Raw genomic sequence first — 19,587 nt, forward strand, 5'->3', positions numbered from 1 at the left:
CTGACAGCCCATCATTGCATCTTTGTCTCAGTTTCCCTGAAGGAGGAAGTTTGTATCTTGTAACTTCCCACAGAAGTTTGTATCTTGAACATCACCCCCTCAGAATTGTGTTTAATTTAGTGATCTGGCTCAGCTTTAGACATGAAGGTTACTGTTAGTATTTCAGGAAAAAAAGGATAATGCTAAGTGGCTGCTTCTCATTTAAAGGGAGCATTTTGCAAAGAAATCTTGGGAAGGATTAGGGAACAAAATATTGTTCTGTCCTGCGAGTTTGTAACAAATAAGAGTAATTTAGAGTAAGGGTACAGGTGAAAATAAGAGACCCTACTGATATCCGTCTAGGGTTCAACTCTGCACACTACTGACTAGCACAGCAAACATGCGGTGATCTACTTTATTCAACCCCAAAGGCAGAACATCACATGAAGAGACCTCCCGCTCTGCATCTGTAGGGAAGATGGGCTGAGTCAGCCTTAATCCATCAACCCAAGTTACATCCAAGCCCCTTATCAGCAGCAAGGCTTTCATGACCCAGAACCCTCTTCTGGAGTCAGGGCTCTTCTTGGCAATAGCTGGGGAATAGTCCCTCCTTTTGGGTCAAGGTCCTCCCATGGAGGCCGAACCAGAAGGACCCTTCTTCAGGACAGCTTATAGTTTCCTGCTGAAAACTCTCCCACCCAGGAGCATTCTCCCTGGGTTTCTATTGCTAGTGTTCCCCCCTCATCAGGTATCCCCAGATGCTTTCTCTGTAGAAGATTGTTCTTCCTACACTCTCTAAGAACACCCTGTTCTCCTAGTTTCCCCCTTCCTCCCCAGTACCTTCCCTTTTATCATGCTCAGGTGCTTCCCTGCCTAATTAACTACTTCTTAGTTACTCAGTGAGTTAATTAGTCCGAGGTGAACCTGAGTTGCCTCATTCTCCCTTGTGAAGCCTCTCAGAGGCAGGCTGAACCCCTGACCCCTACAGAGGGCTAGCTGCCCTCTGACATCCCTCCAGATCTGTACTAGGTCACTTCAAGATTTTTTGTTTAAAAAAGAAAAAAGATTTTTTAAATAGCCAGTTAACATACAAAACCTATCTGCTGCTCTTGCAGTGTGTTCTTTATTAGTACACCTGTGCAAGAAACCACCCTTATTAGGCAACCTACTGTGTTAAGAAAACATCCCAGAGTATTCCAAACAGACAGACTGGAATTGTCAAAGGAAATTAGGCACCATGTGATTTGGGGACCTAAATCCTTAGTCTCTGATGAAAATTCCAGCCACTAAGTACAATTCTACTTGCCCCACAGTGGGGGAAAGCAGACTGTTTGTCAGCCTCTTGAGTGGCCACATAAGAGAGATTCCAGTGTATTCATGACCATTTTAAAATCATAATGGGACTACAGATGCACACATTTCTGTGTATGCATTTACTTTAAAATAAACCTTAATAGAGATGTCCATAAAAGATAAGATAAAACTAGATTTTATCTAATAGTCTAGATTGACACATTGGTGCTAGAATTTATTTTTTAGAATATAGGATCCTGAAAAAGGGTGGGACTTAAACTGCTGCCATAGTATCAGGGGAACTGTCAGGAACTGAAGGTCATGCAATGTCAATGGAAGGCCAGTGTGTCCTAGATTTTCTGTAAACTCTTCCAGGACCCAGTGTCATGAGGAAATACTAATGAATGAACTCCTATTTCATCACTGTGATTCTTCAGTGTGCTAGTTGTCCAGCTGGCCACTGCTTTTAACTCCATTCAGGGAGCGGAGAGGATCACCGGATGGTGATGCATGTATTGTGCCCAGTCCTGCTTTGATTTAATTTAGTGGGAGTTTGGGGCATGGAAGGAATGCAGGATTGAGCTCATAAGCCCTGATTCTTCGAGTGATGGTCCGTATGTGGATTCCAAACATGGGTGCACATGCATGCCATATGCACCCATGTTTGGAATCCAAATAGGGACCACACATCTCGAAGAACCTCCAGTTACAGGCAAGTAACTTCTTCTGCAATGAGCTCAGAGGCAGGTAGGTGGTGTTTTTTTTTTTTTTTTTTAAGTGTGTTTTAGAGGCAAGGTTTCTGGAAGGGCGTGTGAAGTGCTGCACCGTGGTTCAAGGACAGGTAAAGGCAGCACACCTGCTGCAGGGCTCTGTGCAGGCCAGCACAGTCTCTAATGTGTATAAGACCAAGCACTTGCCTTTAACTTCATGCCTCATGCTGTACCGTGCAACATCAGTGGAGGATGGTAAATGTGAGTGACTGATTAGTTACACACACACATGCAGTAAATAATTTTCAGAAGTCCCTCCTGATCATGAGTAAACTCTGTCAAATTAAGTTTCTCATTGGCCATATTATCACATGCAAAATCCAAAATAGGAGCCACTATTTGATCTATGAGAGAATCAGAAAGCATCTGAATACACCTTTTCTATCATTTAGTGCTTCTGTTAAACAGGCAAACATTTAAATCAACATTATTTTAAATAAAAACCTTTGTAAGGTGTAATAAAGCCAGTGTTCAGAGAGCTCTATAGGGTTTTCCCCATCTGACTCCCTTTAACTTTAGGAAGATCAAAGGCCTGACCCAAAGTCCATTGAAGCCATTGGAAGTCCATTGTTTTTACTGGGAAGCCACAGATGGCTAAACCCCCATGCAATGGTTTTAAAACACAAGGGCTAAGGTTAAACAGCAGCCAAGATCAAAAATGCATGGTTTTGCTAAACCAAGAGCTTTGCAAATCCCAGTGATCATTTAGAGTTTTATCACATACCTGAAACTTAAACAGGGGTCATGAACCCTTAAACAAGGGTCTGGGATGAGTTTTCAGTAACTCCGGCCTATGTACAGAGCAAAGTTGGGGATCTCTGCTGAATTTTGCTCTGAGTTTTCAAATTTCTTGAAAGTTGAGTCCAAGTGATAATTGACAGTGGAACTGCAGACAAAGCTGAACACCGCAGAAAGGAGGCTGCCTTTTTGAAAGTCTGTTATTCTCACAGTTGTACGTCATGGGTTCATGCTTTTTTATACTTCTAGGTCACCATCAAAATGGAGTGATAAAAAGCCCACAATTTGTGCCACATCCTCACACTCCAGCAAACCAACGAGCCAGTCAGAAGAACCTGTATACAACTATGGTGCGCCCACCTTTACCACAGCAACTGTCGGCGGGATCAGACAAGACTTCACACCAACCAGAAAGTCTGGACTTCCTCAAGGTGCCTGACCAAGGGGCTGCTGGGTAAGCTTTTATGTGGAGACTCTTTCAAAGAAAGAAGGGCCTGATCATTATAAAGAGGTTCCTGGACTTAAATTATGCATCACTGGTGAAATTATATTGTTTGCATACATGGCCAAATCATGGCATTAAGCTGTGCTCAGGTGTCCCATTGACTTCCATAGGATTTCCGCATGCAGAATAATTGTGGGCTCAGGTCCATAATCCACTCACCGTGGAGTCAATGTGAACCAGTTCCAGTATTCACAATGCTAAGATCATGTACTTGCACAGTACCTACTAAAGACTCCCAAAGCATTTTACAGACTTTAATTAAGCCTCCACTCCCCTGTACAAGAGGGATTTTCGTACCCATTTTATGAATGGGTAAACAGTGAGCATAGCTCACTCTGCCTCTGTCTCCCAGCAACTGTCAGAACCCAGGAATTCTTACTCCCAATCCTCTGTTCCAACCATGAGACAGTATTCTCTCTTTAATACTATCTTATTTTCATTATACACTCCATATGGGATTGATTATTTTTTTTTAATTTTTTTTTTGGTGGGGGAAGAATGGCAGGATAATTCATGGCAGGAAACTGATTTTATTGGTGAAATTAGGGGCATATTAATTCCATCCCAATTTGTCTCCTTTGCACTCAGGAGGTGCAATGTAAAGAGCCTGAATACTGGTGATATCTGGACAGCTGAGAATTCCCCCAGCAGGGGGTGCTCTCAACTGGCATATCCAGCCATTCCTAGTCCCTTCACAGGGAGTATACCAGGAAGGGCAGGGAGTATGGCTTGAGGACCACTGCTGTCAAGCAATTCTCAACCGGCACACAGTCCCTTAGTGACCTTTGGCAGCTGGTGTGGATTAGAATAGTCTCAATTCCAGCACTGGGACTAGAGCTGCACAAGGCAGAGAATTGGGGAAGCTATATCCAACTCTGTGATGTCCTGCCCCTATCTCCTACATTGAAACTGACGATCAGACAATAATCTAGAGAGGGACCCAGCTAGATATACAGTATTAGATAATGATCATACTCAAGTCAAATATGCAGTTAGGGTTGTTACAGTTACTTTGGGAAAGTAACATGTTACTGACTCAGAAGTTTCAGAGTAACAGCCGTGTTACTCAGTATCCGGAAAAAGAAAAGGAGTACTTGTGGACTTACCTTAGAGACTAACCAATTTATTTGAGCATGAGCTTTCGTGAGCTACAGCTCACTTCATTGGATGCATATTGTGTAAACTGGTGATGTACACATTGCCAATTACTTCTTCAGGGATTTATTAGATTACTGGTGACCTGTACATTGTATGGATGAGATGGTACCAGATATCTTTGCTCACACTTGAGATGGAAATGACTCGATTACCAAAGAGAAGTAACAGGAAGTGATGTCCAGGTTACATTTTTTGGTGTCAACAGTAAGAGAAATATCAGAATCACTAGTTTAAAAAAAAGTAATATCTTTCTATAATCTGTTACTATGACAACTACATGCACTAGGGAAAAATTTCTCCTTCTTGACAGTGGTGCTGAGGTTTTATCAGTTGAAATCAGTAATAGAGATTTCTTTTGTTTTCAATTATGAATAAGCTATTCTAAATAGTTGCAGATGATTATACCACAATAAATTTGTTGGTCCAAACTCATTGCCAGATGGCCTGTGGTGTCCATGCATTTCCCAATGGACAGGTGTTCCCATCAGCAAAACCACCAGTACACCACCACCGCAGTTGGCAAAGAAGATGTTCAGAGTGACCAAGGGCTAAATCGGCAATGGAGACTGAACTACCCACTCAACCCTAGCCTTCCCCTCATTGCTCGAGTGTGGGGAAAGCTTGCACAACTGCTGTCCATATTGTCACTGTTACATGGATAAACAGAAGTCTTCAGTCTCCAGGATAACAGTTTAGCACCTTTCCCAAGCGCTGAAATCACAATTTAATAAATATTTAAACACAATATACTTAGTCTTCATTACAGTGACTAAACAATTTCTCCTCTGAGATCTTTCTACTCTGCTTTTTTGCACATTAGTGGAGCTTTGCTTTAGTGGGAATTTTAATGCCAGCTGATTTTCAGATTCAAAGGCTCTTGCCTCTTCGAGTATTGTAAAACAAATCTGATCATGAATAATCACTCTGCATATTTCCATGCACGCAGCTCCCTAATTCCTTTTAGTGAGATAGTTGTGGTGTGACTGAGATCCAGATGACCCACAGTACATTCAAATACCAAAGCAGTTATGACTTGTGTAAATAAAAAACCAAATCTGCTGTCAGGAAGTGCTAATAATTGGGCTTGGTGACAGTTGATACAGGTTCCCCTCTGTCGGCTGCAGCCTATTAAAATAAATTTTTGAGTATTCCTCAACAGCCCGCTAGTGTCTGGGTGGGGGAGGGGGGGTTTCCTCCCGAACTGTTAGTTTGTATTGTTACTTCACTGCTTAAAATGGCATTGTCCAGGATGCGTTTTGACATACTGTTGTTCTTAAGTCTCCATGCTGATTTTGGTCCTGTGTGAGACATGATGTTCCCTTAGAATGGGTGAGGAAGAGCAGAGATGCAAATTTAGCTCAGTGGAGGGCTATGCTGACAACTTTCCAGGAGCTCAAATTATACAAAATGGAGTATTTTGTAGGCATCCTATTCTTTTTAATAAATAGAAGTGTGGTTCAGAAATTAAAATATTGGAGATTATCACAGATCAAGATGGAGCATTACATTATGAGACTTTGTTTCATTGGGTCTAATCTCCATATGAGAAATATGGGGCAGCCCCAGGATGCATCTGGCCGCAGGCTGTACTTCACACACTGGTGATTTTTTTTGGCAATTACTTAGTATGGTTTAGCCTATCTCGACAGTACCTGTAACAAGCACTCTCGCATATGTCTTCTGTGAATTATAGCACTTGCAAGAAATCTACAATGCTCCATGCTGTACTCTAGCCAGATGCTTGCTCAGGTTTCCACTGGAGGCTATTATAAAGGAACACAGCATGTTTAGGATGATAGCAGCCGGAATCCTCTAGCCCATGGGTGGCCAGCCTGTGTCTCCGGAGCCATATGTGGCTCTTCAGAAGTTAATATGCGGCTCCTTGTATAGGCACCGACTCTGGGGCCGGAGCTACAGGTGCCAGCTTTCCAATGTGCCAGGGTGCTCACTGCTCAACCCCTGGCTCTGCCACAGGCCCTGCCCCACTCCACCCCTTCCCACCCCATCCCCTGAGCCTGCCATGCCCTTGCTCCTCCCCCCCCAGAGCCTCCTGCATGCCATGAAACAGCTGATCAGGAGGGGCAGGGGAAGGTGCTGATCAGTGGGGCTGCCGGTGGGTGGGGGAGCTGCTGACGTATTACTGTGGGTCTTTGGCAATGTACATTGGTAAATTCTGGCTCCTTCTCAGGCTAAGGTTGCCTACCCCTGCTCTAGCCCACAATTTTCCAGAAATCCCATGATCACTTCCTACCTGGCAAACAGGAGAGGTTGGGTACCTTGGATCTTCTAGAGGACAAATGGACAGCTGCTCTTTTGGAATGGAGCTGTCTGTCACTTCAGTGACTATCACTTTGGTTAGGGAACAATGAGTCAAGTCTGTTAGTATCTTTTAATATAATTTGAGCTCAGTCTTTTTCATTGAAAGCAGCTTTTCAAATATTTTATGTAGCTTTAAGTCACTAACTGACTCTGAGGTACCTTGGAATAATGAGTGCTGGGTTAGTTTAAGTTTGTATTAGTATAGGAAGAGTAGATGGGGTGAATTACACTTAGATAGTAATAGGGACCATTGTCATCAAAATTAATTCCCTTTCACCCCGTGAATACCCCACCCCTTTTTCCCAGACTCTCCTCCCCCAAACAAAGTCTCTCTCCCCCAACCCCTTGCAATAGATTCTTGTCTTCCTCTTAAGTGAGGTGGGTCATTTAACCCAGCCCACCACAGCAAGTGGCCAGCTGGCAGCAGTTAGCCAGGTGCTTCACAGTTGTTCTGACTGACTCGTTGCAGAGTTTGAGCTCTCACTGACCCTACTGGCTGGGTCCCAACCATCCCCTGAAGATAGAACAAAAGGTTAAAGTAAAAACAAAGATGCTGCCACACCAGGTATTTTGCTTAAAAAGAGTATGAATTTCTCAAACTAAGAGAATCGGAAGGGCTTGCTTTAGTAGCAATCTTCCTACCCCATCCCACCCCGGCTGTCCTGGTGTAGTCACACTGCTATGTGTAAGGTCACTTCAGCCTTTCCATTGCTACTCTCTATTTATAGACATTTAAAACTCAGTCATAACAATTATGCTCTGGGCTGTAATTTGTTATCCAAGGTCTCAGCCCAACACGGAATCATTTTGCCAAATGTATAGTTTGTATTAAGGATGGCTTGGAAAAAATAGGGATTGGGTTGAACTTTTGCCCAGCCTCTATCCTGACCCCTCCTGTTTTCCAGGATCTCTCATCAGGGGATGGGTGGGCAACTCACTTCCTCTCACCACTGCAAGGTGGCCTTCAAAGGGCAGGCAGGGTGGGAGGGTCCCAGAGCTCAGGATGCAGTCTGAGACCGGAAGTCTACACAGCAGCCCTGCAGCCAGAGCCCCATAACCCTGAGTTGGTTGGCATGGGCCAACCGCGAGTGTCTAGTTGCTGTGTAGACCCTTAGAGTCAGTCAAACACCCCTCATTTGACCCATGTAGTGGTGGAGCAGCTCAGTCACCCATCTGGTACACTTCAGCCTTATAGACAAGCAGCCATGCCACCCAGTACAGGGAAGTTTTTAGAGGATGTGCGGGGGATCTGCTTTAGTCCCTCCAGTTTAAGATGGTCTTTAGGTGATGGCTAGCCACCCCTCTTTGTCCATTCAATGCTGTTCTATTTGCCCTATGATAATACTTAGCACAGTACTTTGTTTAGCTCTTTTCTTTGTCCAGGCAGTTTACAAAATAATTCATCCTCACCATATATGAGAGAGGTAATTTTATTACATGATGCATCAAAAACTGTAAACGTACCTAGAGCCAATTGACTTTCTATGCCAAGAGAAGTGCAGCTGAATTCCCATTGCACTGGAGATTGTTGTTCTGCAGTGCCAAGTAGGGGATTTCTGGTCCTACACGCAAATTTAATATGTATTCATATGTCCCTGTAGATTAGATTAGATGAGATAATCTATTCTATCTTCCTGCTCCACTAACGTTCAACACATTTTCCCTTCTGTGCACCTTTTCTGTATAATGGGTTCTTATCAGCCCTGCCCCCCGCCAAAAAACCCCTTTAATATTGAATTCTCTCCTACAGCCTTAAGAGCTTTCTTTTTATTTGCATGATGTTTTATGACCAACACCTAAGAAACAAATGATAGATACTAATTTGACATCATGTCAACTCCTCAAGTAAACTCCAACTTGTATAGTAAGAATACCAGCATTCTTTGTTCACTAACACCTTACATTTTCCTTTGTTACTTTGTGTAAGGATCCTCATAACTGCATGTTAATTTATTCTTGGTTAAATCTGTTCCTCTGTAGTATTCTTCCTGGACAGGCTGCATCAAATGGGATAATGTGAGTTAAATAATAAACACTTACCTTTGAAATTCGGTTAATAGTTAAGATATACGAAATGCATGTGCAATATAGCATAGTGTCCATCCATCTCATTGTGATGTGTCTGTCTGTTGCCTAGCACAACAGAGCCCTGATCATCTATGACTACAGTCTCTAGTTGCTACCATATTATATCAATATTAAAGGTGTCCATTTAGCAGAAAAGCTAGAGTGAGCCTTATAGTAATACTCCTGGGGTAACTGTGTAAATGACACTTTCATCTCAGTGAAGCTGACTTGTAAACAGATACACCCCAAGCTAGCCCTCAGAATATAACCATTTCATGGTGTTTTACGTGCATTAAAAAGTAGTATTGTAGGTTTAGTCTTGAGGTAGCTGAATGAAGAATTCCCTTTTGCCATACCAGGGAGTGAAGTCCTAAGGCCAAGGGCATGGAATGAAAAAGACCATTTGCTTTATACGTATTGCCCAAGAGTACCAGGATGTTTAGATTTGATGTCAAAGCTTTATTTTTATTATTTGACTTTTCTAACACAGAAATGTCCCCTTGCCTTCCCAATTAGGGCGGGGGCAGACTTTTTTTAAAAACCCACCATCTCCAACTTATGAAATGTTTTTCTAGTTTGCTCTGAAAACTGCATGGACTCATGGGTAGAAAACCCACAAGCAGACACAGTGGTAATTGCATCCGGAGTGTGAGGGAGCAGCCATATATCTCTTATTGCTGGTCTTTTGCGAAAGGCAGGCTGATATGGAATTTCAAATGAAGGAGGAGGGGAGAATGCCTGGAAGAAGCAGTGTACTGTTGGTGAGGGTGAAGTGTGCTCAGACCTTGAAGGGGTTAAGAATTCCAGTAATTATTTGGAGAGGCTTCACCAGAGTGAGCTCTGGAAATAGGAAGTCGTTTTCCAGAAGTAGGAAGCCAATGGAGGTCTTTGCAAGAGCATGGCATGACTGAATTATTTGATTCTTTGGGAGTGGGGTGGTCATGATTTTGGCAAGCTGAAACAGGGCAGAATGAGAGAGTAAACAGCACTGCAATAATCATCTGGTAGTTATAAAGGGAGGACAGGAGCACATCCACAGACACAAAGGTATGGTAATGTTTTAAGATATGGAAATAAAACAAAAGTCCAAATGATGGACTGTTTGATTTCTAGACATTTTGGGTGCTCTAACACAAGCAAGTGTGTAAAATGTGATAGTAAGATTGCTGTATAAAACTAGTTTGTGCTATATTATTTCTGTAAGATTTAGAAAAGTTTGGAGTCTAGTATTTTGCCGAATTGGTGGGGAGCGATCTCAAGTGTCACCTGAGGAAATTGCAGCAGATGATGATAGCTTAAGTTGAGTAACCAGTAATTGATTTAACCTTTTTAACCTTAAGAAGGGTTTGGGTGGCCTTAAAACCAGAGGAAATATGCAGTGGTCTATGGGAGGCCCCAGGGAGAGAAGGGATTCCCAGTGCATTGAGGCAACCTGGGAAGACTTGATTAGTTACAATCTTTATAAAAAGTACTATATTCTGAGCAAGCAATCAGCAAGAGAGCAAATTTTATACCACCTACCCCCAGGTACAACATAACTACCTCCTAGCCATATCACAATGACTTACTGAGCAGTATACCTTTCCAGATCACATTTTATAATCTAATCTCATAGCGAAGAATACTGCTCTGCAACTTTCCCCTGTACACATTCTGTAATGCTGTTCATGAATGCTCCAATGGTATGCAGGGGTGGAGGGTAATTCCCCCAGTACAGGTACAGCAAGGGACTGCTGATTACAGTCCTTGGGCTGCACCTCCTGGAGTTGCAACACACAATTAGGCCCTGATCAAACAATGGAGTTAAATTCTTGCCAAAGTATGACAATTTAATCCCTGATCAGGATCAGTCAATGTGCAATCTAGTTGTAATCTATGTTGCAAGTCACTAGAAAAGTCCATCCAGACTCTGTGTGTGTTCCCTATGCTAGAGAAGAATAAGTCTTATATGACGACAAGCAGCCCCATCTACTGGTTTCCAGACCAGGCTTTCACACACTGTGGCATCCTTAGAATGATATGGTTAGCTCTGTGTTGCCAGTTAATATTTTTACAGCTTGTTTTTGATGTAAAAACTGTTTTAATGAAAACTGGAGTATTGGCTCAATCAATCATTCAATATGCTTTTTTCATTGGCTTGATTTACTGTTATTTTTGTAAAAATGAAAAGAGCTCAGATTTGCTTCTCTTGCAAAGTGAAGGAAAATCTTCCAGTCCCTACAACTCATCTTTCAGAACTACTCATTAAGTCAAATGCACTGTTCAAATGTCTAATCAGAATTACATCAGAAGTGTCTGGTGTCCTACCTGTATTTGGAAACATGAATTGGGCTGCTTGCCTCCTCCCACAGGAAACCTATGAGAGGGAGGTAAAGAAGGGGGGGAATCCCAGAGGCTTTCATTGAAGTGTTGTCTTCCCAATCATTCCTTCCAGCGGGGCTGTCTCCTTGTAGAAATGGGGCCTGCCTCAAACCCCTTACATTGCTTGGAAATTGCATGAACTCCCTGGGAAATGCATGCACAAAGGTGTATTTAGGCATCCAGGGCTAAATAGGGAGATTTGCCTGAGTTTGGGGCCAAAGCTTTCAAACTCAGCAATGCAAAGCACAGCTGGCTTAGAAAACATGCTGCCAGTAACAGAAACAGTCACTCTATGGAAAGGCTTCCAAAGCACTAAGGCCTTAATATCATCCAGTGTTTTCCTGATTATTTTTCTGGGGCACGTGTTGAGGCTTGTTCTCATTGTGTGATTCCAGGGAATTGGATACGAATTGCCATGTTGAAGTTTAATTCTTCAATTGCAGTAGGCTAGTTGGATCTCCTGCTATGCACCGAATAAACACAAACTCTCATTCTGGCTATTATAAGGGTAATCTTCTGGAGGGCTAAAGCAGATAGTACTTCACTTGGCATTTACAGCTATGGAAAGAAAACTTCTCACGGGCATTTGAATCCAGGTGGCTCTCTCTTGCCATCAAGTCTTTGAATTCCTATTCTCTCTTCTACCAATCAGAAGTGTCTGCCTCCTCATTCTCTCTCATTCGCACAGCCCTACACCTGTGGTTGCCTGAACAGCTAGAGGTAACACCCGACTACCAGCTACCAGGTGCCCACATAGCTATCACTCTCCCTCAAGTGGGGTTGCCATCTATCCTAGGGCATTTGGGATTTTTGTGAGGTTGGTGTAGGGCTTGCAGAATCTGACGGCCTCTCACAAACCCATTCAGGGTTGATGCAATGTCTGCACAGCTCAATAGCAATATGGAAAAAGCTCTTTGTTACCTGCCATGGACTCTTTGTAATAGACTCTTGGCTTTGCCACAAAGGAGAGTTCTTCTGAAACTTCTGCAGCTTTCTTTCACAACGGGTGCCGCTAACAATCCCCTGCTGGTGCGTTCATCAGTTCCCCCTGCCCATTTGACTTTTGGAATCCAGAGCTCATTGCTTCCCTCTGTTTTGATTATTGGGCCACATACCGTATAGTTCATCCACCGAGGAACACATTTATATACATTACACATACACACAGGCTAACTACAGAACTGTCATTCATTTCCAATGTTAATGTGCCTAGTTTCCTGCCTGGTCTCAGAAGTAAAAGCAAAAGTTCAGGGGGAAAATGAAAGTCCTTCTGGTGCAGTTTTATTTAAGTGTTAGCTCCCAGAAGACCTTTATTCTGTACAGGTGTTCGATGTAATATGAAAAAACACCACCGAAATAAAAGCACCTAAGTGCTTTTTCATTTTTATCCTTGACTAACTAATTCAATCCTCAGTACACTTATTGTGTCTCCTCATTAATGTTAATAGCAATTGCAAGCGTTCATCCATGGGAGAGCAGCTTGTGAATTCTCTCCTCTCACTGGCTGACCAGAGATAATAAATATAAAATCAAAGGAAAAAACCTCGCAGACCTGAAGTAGCCCCGTGTAAGCTTGAAAGCTTGTTTCTCTCACAAATAGCATTTGGTCCAGTAAAAGATATTATTACCTTTCCCACCTTGTTTCTCTAATATTTTGGAATCAACACAGCTACAACAACTGTTAGTGGTATTTTAACTCTTTATCTCACAGTAATAAGTACAAGGGAAAGGCCCACAAAGAGAGGAGTCAGGCTACAGGGAACATTGTCATATTCAATAACATTTTTTGAAATCCCACTGTTACTTTACAGCAGGGGTTCTCAAACTGGGGGTCAGGACCCATCAGGGAGTTGTGAGATTATTACATGAGGGGCCACAAGCTGTCAGACTCCACCCCAAACCCTGCTTTGCCTCCAGCATTTATAATGGTGTTAAATATATTAAAAAGTGTTTTTCATTTATAAGGGGGTCACATTCAGAGGCTTGGTATGGGAAAGTGGTCACCAGTACAAAAGTCTGAGAGCCACTGCTTTACAGCAAGTTAAGTTAGTCACTGGCATAGGTTCTTGGAGGGTTCTTCTTCATCACAAATAATATATTCCTGAGGAAGAGATGCAGTTTCTATTCCTAGCAGACAAGGGACAAGCCAGCGTGGTATAGATTTGGTTTTTCAAAGTCTCACCCAACATATGGCGTTTTGTGGGTAGTGGTGGTTTGCTTGTTGTTTTTTTGGGAGAGTGGGGGTTCAAAATCAGGTTTAATTTTATCTGAACCACCAAAGGCTGGTGGTGGTGGGAGTTCCAGTTTTATCACATCTTAAATTTTTAGGGGCTGTTGCTGGCAATTTAAGGTATACATCCATTTATTCTACAGAACTGGCCTACTGGCCTCCTAACTCCCGCTGCTATACCAATAAAATAAAAACCAGCAGGATCTTATTAAAGGGGAAAAGGAAAAATGCCACATTTATTGTGAATACAGAAAGAATCATAGTAAGCAGTTAGTTATAGCTATAACATTCCATTCAATTTCATATTTATTCACACATTCATTCATACACACACACACACAGGTTCTGCAAGGTTGTTATCATAGTTACCAGCCTTAGAGTTGCTCATGCCAAGCCACTGGCCAGGTGGCCTGGACACGAGGAGGGAGCAGGGCCTTGTCAAATGCTCATCTGATGCTCCTGGAAGTTGGTTTGCAGAATCAGACCCCAAAGTTCTCACTTTCTAGAGTCCATTTTTATAGGAATTTCTTCCTATGCCAGTCTATGGGAATTGCTTCATCATGCTGTTGCTGAATCAATCAGCAGATGGCACATTCCTGATGGCTCTGTGCTGCCAGATGTTATCTTGTTCTTTGGTTCTCCCATCCTTGAGGCTGTTGGGTGGATTCTAGTCTGCCCTCCGGGGGTCCTCTGGTTATTTCCACTTGACGCCTTCTTCGGCCGATGGACACTGGATTCTTAGGCTGGCACCTCCCTGATCATTCAGTTATTATCCACACCAAGCATCCATCCACATCCATCCTCTATCTCTATTTTAATCACAATTGTTAACAAAGCGAGATGAATACAACAAAAGGGCGGGGCGTCTCTGGGTGCTGTTTCTGTTGTTACAGAGTATTGCTTTGAGTCTCTCTGTGTGTGAGTAGTAGTTGTTACAAAGAATTGCTTTGAAAACAGACTCTGTCTTAGAATGTACTAACACAATTAGCAGCTTGCAAGTTTCACACAGAGAGGGAGAGAAACAGTACCAAAAACCAAGAGACCTCTTAATTAGTAATACCCTGGAATTTAAACTCTGGGGAATCAAACTCATTTGTGATTTTAATACAGAACTTCTTTAATATGATCCAACACCGCCTGCAACCAAAATCTCATAGCTCAGGTAAGCCTCCTCTGAACTCGCAGCTGTGAACCCAAGAGAGTGAATGATTGTTATTACTTTGCTCCAGATGGCTTCCTATGGCATCATCCAGGCCCGCCAGGCGCAGGGGCGGCAAAAGGGGCAATTGCCCAGGGACCTGGGTGATTTAAAAGGGCCCAACCGCTGCTGCAATAGCAGCGGCCGGGAGCCCCAGGCCCTTTTAAATCACCCGGGCGGGCCGCAGGGCTCCTAGGTACATGTGGGGTGGTACTGGCAGCGGCGAAGGCAGCTGGGCTGGCATGTGGACGAGTGCGCCCAGCAGCACAGCTGGCAGCAGCTCGCTGGGCACCAGCAGCGCAGCACCCCCCGCCGCCCCCACTTCAGGGAATGCCATTGTCACTTCCCATATTTGTATCTTAAAAAAATATCTAGCAATGTTCAGGAAGGCATCTTTGGCTATGATCTTTTCAGGCAGTTCAGTATATCACTATCACTAAGATTGGTCTCTGTCCAAAGATACAAAGCTCCACATTCAGCACATGCATACAAATGACTTTTCCTCTCAAGAGCAGATAAAGTCCAATATTTTTCCTAGCAATTAAAATGTGTGTTGTATGTTTTATTTCAACTGCCTCTTCCATAGCATATGTACTGCATGCAATCCTTCATATCCTCTAAAGAATTGATTTCATACCAGGTAGTTGAAGGCTGCGATCAGATCTCCCCTCACTTTTCTCTTCTGCAGACTAAATAAGTCCAGTTCCCTCAGCTTCACCGTGTAAGTCAGGTGCCCCAGCCCCCTAATCATTTTCATTGCCCTCTGCTGGACTCCGTCCAATATCATTCCATAATGTATGTATTTAATTTAAATATATAATTCAAAATAAATTCTATAGCTCATATTTAGGCTCACAATTTGTTTAATACTGGTGCTGTAACTGGGAAAAACGTTAACTACATGAAGCAACGCCTCACACTTACGTATAGTGGGTTCTCATGTGTTACCACTAGGCTAAAAAGTAGTGTCGTAAACCTCAGCCATCCCATTCTAGGGGGCCCAGTGACTGTCTGTCCTGGGGCCCGGAATTGCTGTCGGTGGGCCTGTCATCATCTGTTCAGAGCAAATACGAACATTCTAGACCAATAGCAGATAACCCTTAGCAGACAGACACATTAGGAAAAGCTCTTTCTGGCCATTTGTTAATGCTTCAAGATTTTAATGTGCCCACAGACCTTTCTTCCCATAAAGCACATTACAAAGTTTAAAATTGCAACCACTTACAAGCATATTTTAGGGCCACACCCCTACTGATAGATCACTTAAGAAATGCAGCTCTTCTCAAGCAAAGAAGAGCGGCACACTATAAGTCTGGCATGACCCTGCCCTGGCACAACTCAGCCGCCTCACATATCAGTGCACTCTTTGCATTAGTGCACTGCAGGGGCTTTTTGTGGGGCTCAGACTCCACACAATATATCTGCTCTCTTCCACCCCCATTGCCTGCCTGCTCCTTTCCTTTCCTCTCATTTCTCTTCCTCCCCCTGCACTTAACCTTGGATTCTTGGAGGGACTGTAGCCACTCCAGTAACGTCATACCACATCACCCAGTGCTTCACATTTGAGCACAGATAAAATCTATAGACACTAGGAGCTGATGCAAGTGCAGTATCACTGTCCTGCCTAACCATAGCATTGGAACAACAGTGAGCTTGTGAGAAAGGAAGGCGTTTTATATCAGAGGCAGAATCTCTGGCAAAGGGTGCCCTGCAGCTTAAGCTTTAAATGTATTTTGTGTGTTTGGGGGCAGGGAAAGGCAAATGGTGAGCCCTCTGTGAAGTGAAGTGCTAGAAGAGCTGAAGTGGGCAATCTCTGGCTCAAGGCAAAGCTTACTAATGTAGGTAAAGCAGCACAGAATTACATGATGTGGTTACTCTGGAGATAAGTATTTGGAGAACTGGAACCTCCTACCTCTTTGTCTACCCTTTGTCACAGAAGATGATAATGTAATGTGCACTACAGCCCTCTCTGGGAGACATAGTGGGGGGAGAAAGGACTATATCCTGCTCCATGCACATGGATGCTCCTATGACCTAACAAGTCTTTCTTCTATAACTACTGTGATATTTACAGGGGAATCTAAGTGAGCAGGCTTGGCCCTCAAATCCAGAGAGTGCTTTCCATTGTCTGACCCGGTGATGTAATGGAGCAAAGTGCAGTGGGGTTGGTTGAGTGTATATTCATAGTTACAGTCTTGGAGCATTTCCCCTGTCAATTACTCTTGTCCTCCCCCCCCACCCCACCCCCGCAGTGTTCGCAGGCAGACAACAAACCGGCCCCCACCAGCTGGAGGGAGACCTAAACCACATCCAAAACCCAAGCCTCAGGTACCACAGTGCCGGGCACTGTATGCGTATGATGCTCAGGACACAGATGAACTTAGCTTTAATGCCAATGACATAATTGATATAATCAAAGAAGGTAAGTAAAGAGGTTGGTGGTTTTTTGTTTGTTGGTTTTAAATGTCCTTTGTGAACAAATTGCTCCAAGCTCCCCAGGGCACACTGTTATTGTTAATGTGGGGTTTTATAGCCAACTCCCTGGACATTTTCCTGGAGAATGACTCCTGCATTTCTTGAAGCAGTAGGTGGTCTGCTTTTAGGACAGGCAGGATAAGGAGGAGCCATCACACCTATATCGTGCCCACCCTAGATTGCTCAGTTATTCCCCACTGGGGAGTCCAAATTCAAGTGCCCCCCCATAGCCTCTGGTTGCATGTATAAGACCATGACAACAGCTAAAGCACATCAGCTGAAAAGCAATTAGTGATGCAGTTCCAAAGCCAATCCCCCCAGTGAACAGATAAGGCCTTGCAGTGTGTCCAGAAGGTTAGCCAGTCCAGGCTCTCATAGCCCTTTGCATTTGGTCTCTAAGGAGTACCTGTAGAAGAGTTTTGCCAGTCTGCACAAAAAGGACATAAATCAAAGAAGGCTAAAAAGGAGGGAAACTGAACATGAAATAAGGATTTCTAAAACCTCATTGCTCATTCTGCTCTTTTTGTCACAGATCCCTCAGGCTGGTGGACAGGCAGATTACGAGGGAAGCAAGGACTGTTCCCCAACAACTATGTGACCAAGATATAACAAAATGCAAAGAAGGTTTTGTTAAATGAAGGATGGCATGACACTACCAATAGTTGAAAAATAGGATGCTTTCCCCTCCCACTCTCGCATGAGGACAAATGGCAGTTCTTCGCCAAGGCCTATAATTCTTAGCGGCATCTTCACCAGTGAAGTTGTATACAAGCAAGAAAACAAGTCACTCAGTTTACTGTCCATAAAGCAAACATGAAAATCTATGCCTCAGATACATGTATGAAAGCAGTGAAAAATGAATTATTTATTATATTTAAACCTGTTTCTAGTGCAGAGTGAATGAAGAGGTGGTGTAGTCCTTACAGTTTTCCTGAAACTGCACAGTGCTTTGCAATCTAGGATTAGGGACTTTGGAAAGGTTGTATTTAACAAGTGCCTTTAGTTTATTTTTTTTTTATATATATATATATATATATATATAAAAAAAATATGATGGCATTACATGCACATTTCCTCTGATACAGATCACTCTGGGGAACATGGTAAGAATGCTGCTACATGTCACACAGATTTAGGATTGGTGATGGTATATTTAAATAGTTCTGTACAGATGTGTAATGGAGCTGGTTTGCTTGCCAGTAAAGTTTAGGGATTCCAAAAGGCACTGAAAAAAAAGAAAAGAAAAGTACTGTATGCTATACAATGATGCCTTCTTCATGATTTATATTAGAATATGGCTGGCCCATGTTGGATTTATGCTTAATGCTGTACCTGTTACAGGAAGCAACTCTTTCCCCTGAGCTGTACATGTATAGGAGCAGATCATATACTGTATATAAAAAAAATCTAATATTTTAGAAACATGTATGAATGTATAATGTAGTATTCACTGTACTTATCCATAAAGTAGTTTTATTAGAAGTTTTGTGCCAGGTACTTCCAAACATGCACTATCCCTTTTTAATGATAAAACCAGTGTTAATGCTTTTAAGCCCAGTTGCCTCCCCGACCATTTAAAATGGCTGTTGCTTACCATGCAGATATCATCAGCATCCATTCTTTTTCTCCTGACACTCCACCAATAAAATTCAGGAACCAATGAGCTGAGTTGGTTTGTTAAATTTGTAATATTTCTGTTTTGCATGCATGAGTACCTGGAACTCTTTTCAGAATGGATAACTAAGCTCCCAGTGTATGGAGTTCCAGAGAAGGAAGCAGTAGGGTCTGTGAATATATAAAAAGGCTTTGATCTGAAGAGAGAGGTACTGAATATTCTTCTTAGCCCCTGTATGATTGGTTAGAGCAGTGGTGGGCAACCTGTGGCCTGCATGTAGCTAATCAGGGTAATTGATTGCAGGCTGCAAGACAGTTTGCTGATGTTGACCATCCACAGGCATGGCCCCCCACAGCTGTGGTTTGCTGTTCCTGGCCAATGGGAGCTGCAGGAAGCAGGGGGCTGTAGGGCCATGCTAGCCACCGCTTCCCACAGCTCCCATTGGCTGGGAATGGCAAACCACGGCCGCTGGGAGCTGTGGGGGATAGTCCTGCGGATGGTCAACATCAGCAAAAAGTCTCGTGGCCTGCAATCAGATTATCCTGAAGGGCCACAGGTTGCCCACCACTAGGCTAGAGGGAAGTACTGCACAAGCGAATATGAAGTGGATTTTAAAGGCAGTCTTCTGAAGTTTAAATCGGGGACCTGCAATGAGCCTAAACTGCCCGACACCACTGTCCCTCCGCAATGCACTGGGTGTAGATTATGTGCCTAAAAGGGTGGGTTGAGCACTGTACAGAAACAGCCAAAACCAAGCATAGTCCTTGGCCCCAGCAGTTTACAATCCAAAGTCAAATGCGACAGGCCAACTTGGAATAGCCAACAAAGGAAAGTCAGGGAGAGCTAATAAAAGAGAAGGTACTATTTTAAAAAGGGGAC

General features: G+C 43.2%; 1 protein-coding gene across 1 annotated transcript in view; it reads left to right on the top strand.

Moving 5' to 3' along the window:
* The window catches only part of MYO1E (myosin IE), a 142,275-nt gene extending 123,521 nt beyond the window's left edge, over positions 1-18,754 (top strand). The window contains exons 26-28 of the mRNA XM_074966252.1: positions 3,030-3,234; positions 16,871-17,040; positions 17,626-18,754. Of these exons, the coding sequence (XP_074822353.1) occupies positions 3,030-3,234; positions 16,871-17,040; positions 17,626-17,702 (452 nt within the window). The 3' untranslated portion in view covers positions 17,703-18,754. The remainder of the gene's footprint in view (positions 1-3,029; positions 3,235-16,870; positions 17,041-17,625) is intronic.
* Positions 18,755-19,587: the final 833 nt, after the last annotated feature.

Source organism: Natator depressus, chromosome 10 (genome assembly GCF_965152275.1).
Source record: "Natator depressus isolate rNatDep1 chromosome 10, rNatDep2.hap1, whole genome shotgun sequence".
Classification (NCBI taxonomy): domain Eukaryota; kingdom Metazoa; phylum Chordata; order Testudines; family Cheloniidae; genus Natator; species Natator depressus.